This window comes from Lactuca sativa, chromosome 8 (genome assembly GCF_002870075.4).
Source record: "Lactuca sativa cultivar Salinas chromosome 8, Lsat_Salinas_v11, whole genome shotgun sequence".
Taxonomy (NCBI): domain Eukaryota; kingdom Viridiplantae; phylum Streptophyta; class Magnoliopsida; order Asterales; family Asteraceae; genus Lactuca; species Lactuca sativa.
This window is the reverse complement of record NC_056630.2, coordinates 175,958,228-175,970,028: the sequence shown is the minus strand read 5'-3', so window position 1 is coordinate 175,970,028 and position 11,801 is coordinate 175,958,228. Positions and strand designations below refer to the sequence as shown.

General features: G+C 33.8%; 2 protein-coding genes across 3 annotated transcripts; one reads left to right on the top strand and one right to left on the bottom strand.

The window, feature by feature from the left end:
* Positions 1–2,797: 2,797 nt before the first annotated feature.
* Positions 2,798–5,538, top strand: LOC111910779 (EPIDERMAL PATTERNING FACTOR-like protein 6). Of its 2 annotated transcripts, XM_023906599.2 has the most exons (4): positions 2,801–2,940; positions 3,081–3,192; positions 3,267–3,328; positions 5,187–5,538. In XM_023906599.2, exons 2-4 carry the CDS (start codon positions 3,105–3,107, stop codon positions 5,403–5,405), a joined length of 369 nt encoding a protein of 122 aa, XP_023762367.1. In that variant the 5' UTR covers positions 2,801–2,940; positions 3,081–3,104; the 3' UTR covers positions 5,406–5,538. The 2 variants fall into 2 exon arrangements, with proteins under 2 accessions (XP_023762366.1, XP_023762367.1); XM_023906598.2 differs by having other exon boundaries at positions 2,798–3,192.
* A 4,868-nt stretch (positions 5,539–10,406) lies between these two features.
* Positions 10,407–11,501, bottom strand: LOC111910778 (uncharacterized). Its single transcript, XM_023906597.1, has one exon. The coding sequence runs from the start codon at positions 11,499–11,501 to the stop codon at positions 10,407–10,409; it is 1,095 nt and encodes a 364-aa protein (XP_023762365.1).
* Positions 11,502–11,801: the final 300 nt, after the last annotated feature.

Genomic DNA, 11,801 nt, shown 5'->3' with positions numbered 1-11,801 from the left:
TTTAAATTTACCTCATCCCGATGCCAAAATCATAGTTGAAACCGATGCTAGTGATATTGGATTCAGAGGAATTTTAAAACAAAAATTTGTTAACTCAACTGAAGAGCAATTGGTTCGATATTACTCTGGTGCATGGAATGATACACAGAAAAATTATTCAACTGTCAAAAAGGAAATTTTAAGCATTGTTTTATGTATTAAGAAATTTGAAGATGATTTATTTATGAATTTTTTTTATTAAGAATAGATTGTCAATCTGCAAAAACTATTTTAGAAAAAGATGTAAAAAATATTATTTCCAAGCAAATTTTTGCTCGTTGGCAAGCCTTCTTAGGTAACTTTGATTTCGAAATAGAATTTATAAAGGGACAAAATAATTCGCTTCCTGACTTTCTTTCTCGAGAATTTTTGCAGGGAAAATGAGTTCGTCGTCCTCTTCCAAACATGATTACAAGAAGCCAGTCTCTCAAAATCTTGTTCCAGTCTCTCAAAAGCTAGTTCCATTTCAAAATCAAAATCGTTTTTCTCCTTTAACTCCTACTTCTAAGAATTCACAACTTTATTCTAATATCCTCCAGTCAAAACTTGTTACTCCAAAAGTTACTTCAACCGACACAATAAGCCCTTTTGCAAAACCTATCACTCCTCAAACTCAAAAATTTGTTACTCCTAGCCCCTCTACAAAAACTCCTTATGTTCTTAATCCAAATTTCCTAAGAGTTCAAATTCTTGAAGATTTTCAAATCCATAAGTTACACCAAGGTTTTCATATTCCCACAAATCATCTTTTTGGACAAGGGAAAACCTTTTATGTTGATTCATATAAAACCCGAGAATATTATCAAGCTATTCTGCAAGAATCTGGTTCAGTCAATTTTGTTCATCGTTCTAATTCTAAAGAGGGAAACATTGATTTTAGCAAAGCTCATATTATCAAAATCATTTCTCCAGAAAGTTGGGTTCCAAACCTTCACTCTGAAAAACCTCTTGTAAGTTATCCTGCTTATCCCAGATTTTCTTACTATGATTATCAAGACGCCTGGACTAAGGCATTCTTTATTCGGAATTATTCACACTCATGGTTTATCTTCTTTGATTTGAACTTCAATTGTGAATATCCAAGATGGTTTATTAATTGGTACAAATATATGAGAATTCTTCCAAATTGTTTACCAAAAGAAATTTACGCTGGATATCTCAAATTTAAAGAATTGTTTATTCAACAAATTCCAGAATTTGAATACATGTTACAATTCACCGTGATATTTAAAGTTCCATGGATAATGTCTTGGACTTTTCATTATCAAGAAGCAAAGGATTCCTATCCTCCCTGGCTTAATCGCCAATTTCGCTCAAAATGGTGGGATAAAATGAAGATTTCTCAAGCCAGTGAACAAGCAGTAATTAAACATTATCAAGAAATATATATTAAAAAACCAGAAGTTGAAGCCACTTTTATCAACAGTCTTCCCAAAAGTGATGTGGATCTAATTGCAAGAATTAAAGATGCTGCTACCTCTTCCACTGAAGAACTTCAAAAATTACTTCAAGAAATTCGCCAAACTCCATCAGTTTCTGACGATTCTCCAAAATCTATAAAGAATGATTTATTTGAAGACGCTCAAGACCCTTTTGATGATCCTTATGAAGAATAAGGAATCATTATCCATAAATTTGATGTAATACCTTAAATGTAGGATATTTCGTTTCTTGTATTATCAAAATTTCGTTTTTCAAATACGAATGCATATATACTATGTATGTATTCATGTATTTATGTATAAACAATTATTATCAAAATTATTATCAAATCTATAATATGAAGACAAAAAGCTTTAGAAGATACTCTATAATGGCTTGCTTTATCAAAAGAAGATGGTCATTAATTACAAATGACAATTGCTTCAAAAGATGAATGACAACCAGTTTCAAGGACAAACACTTACAAGTAATTATTTCTATTGATTGACAATGGGTTCTTACGACAAAAAATATCACTAGATGATTTCAAGACTTTAAAGACTCCAAGATGATTATAAATAGAGACTATCCTTTAGTTGAAGACACAAGAAAAAATTCATTCTCTAAAAAATATTCATCCCATGTCTAAAAAATCTCCAAGAGTATCTCTTTCTACTAGTAGATGTTCAAAGTCTTTAGATTTTCAAATAATTCTTTCTCCAGAAGTATGTACTGATTGTAATTCAAGCTTAATTCAAGAAGGTACTATCTAAAATATTTTATTGTTGTATTGTTTTTATTTCTCTATGATAATTTCATTTCGAGTTATTCTAACTATTAATTCTACAAGATTTGAAATTTTTGTTAAAATAATACTCGTTTTTAATAATCAAATTAATCAAATTCATGCTTAAATCATTTAATTATGTCTAACAAAATCTTGATGAATTGTATTCCTAATAGAAATATTCTTTTAAAAATACAGCAAATCCAAGAATCTATAAATAACTCTGAGCAAAATCTTAAAGATTCTTATAAACCTACTAATCAAGGTACAATTTTAAACAATAATCATATTCGTGATGCTAGACAGTTCATAAGAGCAAATATTAAAATTCGTTGCAAAGAGATACGTTATCTAAAACCAAAACTATTTGTTTTCTAAAATTAAAATTGATAATTACTATATATATATATATATATATATATATATATATATATATATATATATATATATATATATATATATATATATATATATATATATATATATATATATATATATATATATATATATATATATATATATATATATATATAGTGTGAATTTGTGTGTTTGTGTATATGAAATGTAAAAGAAAGATGAGGGGGGACTGAAAAGAGTATGCATGTGTATTACTTTCTGAGATTGGGAATTGTTGAAAGACAGTGAGCATAACCTGCAAACAGAATCTCACCCCATACATGGCAATACTAAGGGTACCTCTACCATCCTTACCTGCCCCCTTCTCTTCTTAGCCTTCTACCACCACCATTAGATTTTAGTTCTTTTGATTTCATCTGCATGGATCACTGAAATCCAAGTCATAAATCACTAAAAAATCCGATCTCTATTCTAGGGATTCATGCTGTGAATTCATTGGATGGGACTCAAAGTCAGCAAAATGTCTTCATCCTTCTGTATCTTCCTCATCGTTACCGTTTGTGTTCTTCTAACAATAACGTCTTTAGGTATGTAATAATAGCATACAAAGTTTCCCCTGGATCACTACTTTAGTTTTCTCATTAATCGATTCATTTTCCAGTTTTCAGATCTGAATTAAGTGCTGTCAAAGTCCATGATCATATCCATGACATCTCCTTCAGGGTGAGTTCTTGCTTTAGTACTTTTAGTTATAATTCTGGCGTTAAATGCTCTTTCATGTCTTAGCGCTCTTTATATTGTTATAGCTTCTTCTAGCTAGTTATTAAATTCAGTTTTTGTTGTTCAAAATTGAAGATTTTGTTAATTTTAGTGCTCTTTATCAGATGAATGCGATTCCATTCATAATTGCCTCACGAACTACAGAAATTAAATAATTTTTATCCTTCATTACCACATGATCTTAACATGAATTTATTTTTTCAAAATAAAAATAAAAATAATAACATCTATTTTTGATAACTAGTTTCCACTAGCTTCCTAGCACTTACAGAAAACATGATTCATCAAATCAGCAGTCTACCTTTCTTTACAACTTAAAAAAATAAATTCTAAGTTATTTTTCTAAATTATATATATATATATATATATATATATATATATATATATATATATATATATATATATATATAAAAGAATGAAAATTTTGATAGGAAAGTAAGAAATTTTTTATATATATTGTTTTAGCAAACGAACAAAATGAATCATTAGATTATTCAAAATTAATATGATTCATTAGAAAAAATTCCTTAAAAGACACCTCCTTTTTGATTTATTTTTTAACGAATCAAGAAAATTTCATTTTTATAATAAACTCAGTAAATATCAACAAAATCTATCGTAAAAATGAATAATCAAGATATTTTTTTAGGAGTTTTTTATGAAATCATATTATTTTCTATTCATTTGTGTTTTCCAAAAAAATATGTCCAAAAAAAGTTTTTATCTTTTTACCAAAAAGGTTTCTTACGGGATATATATATATATATATATATATATATATATATATATATATATATATATATATATATATATATATATATATATATATATATATATATATATATATATATATATATATATATATATATATATATCGATCATTTGGTATTTAAGATAAAAACAAGAAGACTGGCCAGATGGCATAGACTAAGATGTGACTGTCAAACAATGGTGAAGACTGAAGACCAAGTAGGGTTTCTGCATTTAAATAAAAAGTACACATGGGGTACACTTAATCTGTGCCAGTACTGTCACCCATTATATATTCACTTTAATTCTTTCATCCTAGCCTTTTACAATTTGTGTAAATACTGGTGTAAATATGTGAAAGGGTATTGTAGTAATACACCCTCATTTACACTTGTACATCCTGATCATCCCCACGTGAGAGTGAGTTTGATTTTTTAAATGAGTAATGCTATTTGAATAGTATCACCTTTTGTGTAAATATCAAAATTCAGAAAAAGGAACGCCTTCATATATGAGAAGATTTTTGTTATATCGAGCTTTTAAAATAGAGATGAATAGATATAAGTAGCATAAGGTTTCTTTAAACCGATTATTTTTTAGCAAACTTTGTCCTAAAAGAATCATGGTAAATATAATTAAATATACACAACTAAATGGTAGGAAGTTGTGCTTACAAATATATCTATAGATCTGCATTGGAAGTTTATTGAAATATAACCAGACGTTACAGTGTTACACTGGGGTCAAGTGCAATTATTATGTCCATACGACCCTAGCTAAGGTCAGTTTGTTCAAAATTAATATAACCATTCTCAAGAGACTACAATTATTTTATGTATTATGTGTGCATAGAGATTGAATGAATTATTTTGTCTCAAAAACTATACAGATAGTGCATGCTAGTTACTGACCCAAGGGACCCCACTTGAAGAAGGACCCCAGCCCCTTTAAAGTCGGAATCATGTTGGGTGATAAAGCCTAGGACCCCGTGAACCGTTCTTGTCCCCCCTGTCTTTTTAACCTCACGGGTGCCATTATATTTAATATGCAGGGTAAAGAAGAAGAGATGATAAGGTCAACCATAACCACCATGCGGAGGCGGACGTTGAGTGGCCTTGGCTCATCACCGCCACGTTGTGCATGGAAGTGTGGGCGGTGCACCCCTTGCAAACCAATTCATGTCACGGTGCCACCAGGAAAGCCGGTGACTATGGAGTATTATCCAGAAGCATGGAGGTGCAAATGCGGGAACAAATTGTATATGCCATAATAGGAGTGTTAACTTTATGTCTAATTTAGTTGATTACCTACTAATGATATGTTTACTCATATATTAATTTATGCTCAAGATGTTAATCATCAGTTATCCGTAATCATTACGTAACTGAATTTTTTTAAGACTAGTCGATTGGAGATGTTTTGTAGGTCGGTCAAGATCGATATTAGATTTAATATTTCTTTAAACCGGAGGATTGGGTGAATTGGAAGAGTATTTTGTCTGCTAAAGTTTACGGTGGTTTGGGTGTTAGTAGTCTTACAGCATCTAATGAGGCTCTTCTCTCACTTTTCTAACAATGGTCTATTTTTTTAAACGGAAAATTATCATATTCCTAATATAATCATAAACACCACTTATATCTTCTATTAAGACTTGAACCCATGACCTCTCATTTGAGAGAGTCATTCCTTACCGCTAGGTCAAATGGCCTTTGGACTTTTCTGACCATTTACCAACAACATGTCGTCAGCATAGGCATGTCGGGATATATCAAAATCGTCGTTGGTACAGGTACCGTTAGGAATGTTTTTCAAAAAAAAATTATTAATTACATGTGGCGACGACAAGTCGTCGGGATAGATGAAACTTATAGTGATGACATGTCGGCGGTATAGATATCACCTATAGCAATGACGTGTCGTCGCGACATGATTTTTACGGTTGTTGATCAAATACCTATAACGACAACTTGTAGTCGGGATAGCCACCGGGTGTTTTTTTTTTTTTTTTTTTTTTTTTTAGTTTTTACAGATTTTGTACATTTATCATTCCTGTATTTTTAAAAAATCCAAACATTTTGCAACATATATCAATTGAGATACAATAACTAGCTACCATTATTCAAACTCAAAACATCAAATTCAAGTTTAATATGACATAGTAAAATAGATACAATAGTTAATATTGTTCAAAATAATACAAAACATAAACCATCTTATCATATTCTCTTCATTTTCTTCTTCTTCTCCTTCATCTTCTTCCATCCTCTCGAGCTCGACATTTTGTTGAGAGGTACCTTCTTGTGTGTTGGAGTGGAATAGAAAGCTAGGAAATGGTGGTGGTTGGAAGTTAGAAATACATGCGGCCAATGATGTCTTATATTGTTGCAAGTATTTTTGCATTTTTGGGCATCAAATTAGGATTGAGATTTGGATTGAGATTGGAAAGATATGGAAGTGGAAACCAATTCATTTGGAATTAAACTGAAGTTGGCGATTAGGCTCCTACCCACTATGCGATCATGCCCGCGTCTCTTCCCACGGGTACGTGCTAGACATTCTTCCTCATCTACTTCTCCGCTTTCCCCGACCTTGCTTTGCATTTTCTCATATTCGTCTTGAATTTTCTCCTAAAATAAAGAAAACAATAAACATACGATAATTAAAACAAACAACTAAATTTAAACATTAAAATAATAATAAATATACCTTAAACAAAAAAACTATAATTAATAATAATAACATATTTAAACAACATATTAATTTCGTTTATTACTTTGCCAATCTTTTTGTGCTCGACTTGTACACCAACCCGAGCTTTCATTATAGTGCTTTTTGTCTCCAACCTTCAATATGTTACGGCTTCATTCCTAGTTTTTCCTATACTAAGTCAAAAACTATAAATATATTTATACAAGTGTTAATAAAATTTTTAAATAATACTAATATATTTTATTACCTCTAAATAACGTTGTTGAGCATAGGACCTACATCCGTGAGCACTTGTGTGCGAAAGTTTGGACCTAGTAACTTTATTTTCGTTCAACGTGAGTATATATTCATCTGTCAAAGATAACATATCGATCATCTTATTCTAAGCTTCGGCGGACCAATCAGTTGGTGGATTTCTTCTTTCCCTTTCCACATCGCTCTAACGGGTTCCCACAAGTCTGTTCCCCAATACCTATCAAGATCAAAATAAGTCTGCAAAAAAACATATTTGATTAGTAAAAGAAATATTTAATAAGTGCAAAATTCAATACATATAAAATATATTGTATGCTTAGTTCTCGCTCGGGATATAAACTATCTTTGTACTTGGTAGGAACATGGGGAAAGAATGATAATGCAACAATACATATGATCCCACCAGATTTGAGATCAATCTAATAAACAATTGCTCGTTGTTCCCCACGAATCGATACGTTCTCCCGAAGGCATCAAGGCCCATAACCAAAGGACTGCTACCGTTATCTTCATACTCATCGTACAAATTTAAGTTTCTCCCTTTTCCACGTACATTCACATTTCACTTTTGCTACATTTACAAATAGAATTGGAAATTTAGAAATTTAAAACTTTAAAAATATATCCAATACTTAAGAATTTCATGTAAATTACAAGATTGGCAACCCGACGGTAAACCATGTGCGACCCTATGTGGAGGTTTATCCTCACATTCTCCTCCATGTCCCCTCGTGACTTCTGCCGTTTGTTTAACAAATATTATAAACATTCAAAATATATAATAAAGCTAATTATAAATAAGCAACATTTGAAAAGTTAACAAGTACTATAAGCAATCACAATATGTAATAACTATAATATACCGTCAATCAGAATCATCACTAGAACAATATACATGTACAACATCATCATCACTATCATAGTTTTCATTATTTATTTCTTCATTTGAAGAGTACATGTCACCACCATCATCGCCATTGTTATTGAAATCGTCATTGTTTATAGTAGGAGCAACATTCCTCCTAGCAACCACACTTGATTCACTAACTTTACCTAAAAGTCGTCTGCATGGGCAAGGTGCCTAAGTCGACAACCAAGGTAAAATCAATTGATCAAGTGTCGTTCACAACATCTATCTCATTTACAACACCAATACTTGGATGATCCTTCGATGATAAACCCCTTCCAAAACTCTCCATTTATTGTTTTGAGTAGGATCTTGTAGATAAAACACTTGTTTAGCTTGTGTGGCTAAGATGTATTCTTGATCATCATACCATGTTTTATCGACATACTATTTATCGATAACAACCATATTATTTATCATTGTTTAAAAATCCCGATTAATCCCTAGGCGCTACTCGACCGATTAGAGAGCGCCTAGTGATTAATCCATGCATACAAAATGACTGAAACAGTAGAACCCGATTAAATTTTAACACTTTGAAGAAGTTATATCTCAATAGAAACTATTTGAGATATGACTAGTGTTGTATTTATCATATTAGCCTATTTTGTTATGTTATTAGTGGTATTTATGAACTTTTATATGATATTAGTCCTATTTAATTTTTTAAAATCTAACAAATTAGCAACTAATGGTCTCCGATTAATCTCCGCCTAGCCGATTAATCCCTTAACCTCAGTCCACCGACTAGCTAACGTCGAGCGATTTTTACAACCTTGCTATTTATAGTCTTTAAACATCCATTACTTAATGACACATTGAACTATTTACCACGAAAGAGTACAACTGGATTAACATATAAATAATTCAACTCTATGATCTCCTCTAATTGACCATAGAATGGTGTACCGTCTACTCCTAATGTAACAACACCACTATTTTGAGTAGTGCATCGGAGATCATGGCTACTCACGACAAATCGAACACCATTTACTATGCATGAAGTGTATGAATATGCATTCAATGGACCATGTGCCAACACCTTTAATTCGTCTGTAAGGAAATATAAGATTGTACGTTTAAGTCTTGAGACCTCGTCTATCCTCCACCAGCAGATCCTATTGTTTCACCATTACCTCTTCCTTCACATTGTCTTCTTTCAAACCCTCGATATGTGATGCTCGAATCTGATAAAAAAAAATGATAGGAACAACCACCAGTCCTATATGCTTTAGATGGTAGGACAGACTTGGCTCCTTACAATTCAGGGCGTCGGCTACTACATTTGCCATCCCGCGGTTGTAACTAATTTCACAATCATAATCGACGAGCAACTCAACCCAACGTCGTTGCCTCATGTTCAACTCCTTTTGGTTATGTATGTGTTGCAAACTCTTATGGTTAGTATATAACGTACACTTCGTCCCTTACAGATAGTGGCGCCATAACTTCAACGCAAAAACTACGGCCGCCAACTACATATCATGAACAATATAATTCACCTCAGCACTTTTTAGTTGTCGGGAAGCGTAATCTATCACCTTCCCTCGCTGCATCAATACATATCCCAAACCAGAATAGGATGCATCACTATAAACGACAAAGTCCTCATTACCTTCAGGTAAAGAAAGAACAGGAGCCTCACAAAGGTGCCTCTTCAATATCTGAAATGCTTGTTCTTGCTTGTCAGTCTGAACGAAAAGCTTTGACTTCCTCGTCAATTTTGTCAAAGGAGCAGCAATCCAGGAAAAGTTTTTAATGAACCTCCGATAATAGCCTGCCAAACTCAAGAAACTCCAAATTTCGGTAGGAGTTTTCGGATTGGACCACTTCTTTACTGCTTCAATCTTGGTTGGATCTACTTTCATCTCATCCTTACCAACCAAGTGTCCAAGGAATTGAACCTCCCGTAACCAAAATTCACACTTAGAGAATTTCGTGTAGAGCTTCTCCTTACGAAGTGTGTCGAGAACCTAGCGTAAATGTCTCTGATGATCCTCAACACTACGTGAGTAAATCAAAATGTCGTCAATAAAGACGATGACTGATTTATCCAAGAAAGGATAACAGACCCGGTTTATTAGGTCCATAAATACCGTTGGTGCATTCATCAAGCCAAAGGGCATGACCAAGAACTCGTAATGGCCACATCGAGTCCTAAAAGTTGTTTTAGGAACATCCTGCCCCCTAACCCACACCTGACGATAACCCGATCGTAAGTAAATATTTGAGAAATAACATGCCCCCTGAAGTTGATCGAAGTGGTCATCGATCCTTGGGAGTGGATACTTGTTTTTCACAGTGATTTTGTTCAATTCCCTATAATCGATACACATTCCCATGGTAGCACCCTTCTTTTTTTACGAACAACACAGGTGCTCCCCAAAGTGAGGAACTAGGTCAGATGAACCCCTTGTCGAGAAGCTCTTGTAGCTGAGACATCATCTCCTTCATTTCTGAAGGAGCCAACTGATAAGGTGCTTTGGCAATCGGCGCAACACTAGGGATGAGATCAATGTGAAAGTATATCTGTCGTGGTGGTGGTAAACCCGGAAATTCGTCAGGAAAGACGTCAATGTAGTCTCTAACCACATCCACCTCAGACAGACTTAATTTCCTGGAAGTGGAATCAACATGTGCTAAGAACACTGGACAACCCTTCGTGATGCACTTGTGTGCTTTCATAACAAATATAAAAGATGTAGACCTAGAGTGGTGTTCACCGTAAGCGATGACATAATTGTCGGAAGAGAGAGGTATACGCACGAGCTTTTCTGCACAAAGAATATGGGCTCGATTGGCCGATAGCCAATCCATACCGATCACAACATCAAAACTACTGACCCCAATAGGAATCAGTGTCAATGTAAAAGTATGTTGACCAATAGAAATGACACACACATCATACTTATCTCGAACAGTGACTAACTGACACGTAGCTACCTTAACCTCTAATGCAGACTCTAGTGGATTCCGTGGTATATCAAAATGAACACAAAATGGTAATGACACAAACGATCTACTGGTGCCACCATCAAATAAAATAGTAGCAGGAACATAATTAACCAAGAAGGTTCCGAAAATAACCTCATCATGCTGGCGAGCCTCAGCAGCGGTCATGTTGAAGGCGCGAGCTTTTACCTTTGGTGCGTCATCTTTCTTGACACCAGAACCTATCTGAACCCTCGGATTGGGGCACTGAGTGCTGATATGCCCAATCTGTCTACAATTATAGCATATCGGCTCAGCACTCTTACACTCTTCAAACCAATGACCGGTCTTACCACAACATTTGCAACGCATAGTGCTGCTGCTACATGGAACCCCATGAGAAGATTGATACTTTTTACAATATGTTGATTTTTTACCCTTCTTTTGAAAATTTTGCTTCTTAGAGGACCCCGATTGACCCTCCCACTTTCGTTTTTCCCCGAACCTCGTTGTGGTACGATCCTGAATGGTTATGTCATTCTCTATCTTGCGTGCCTCATACATGGCCTCGCCTAAAGTGGTCTTCAATCTCACAACTACATGGTACTCAAATGGCAACCCCTCCACATAGTAATGAATCAACTTCTCCTCGGTCGGGCAGTAATCAGCAGCGAATTATGACTTCTCAGTAAAGGTGGTGTTATACTTAGAAATCGTCATGCTACCTTTCTAAAGATTCAAAAACTATTGTTGGGCCTGTTGTATGCTACCTTCACTGCAGAAACGATCCTTCTCCTTCTTACTAAGAATTTCCCAAGTCATAGCCCTCCGAGTGGCCTTAGTGAGTCGTGCGTCAATAGTATC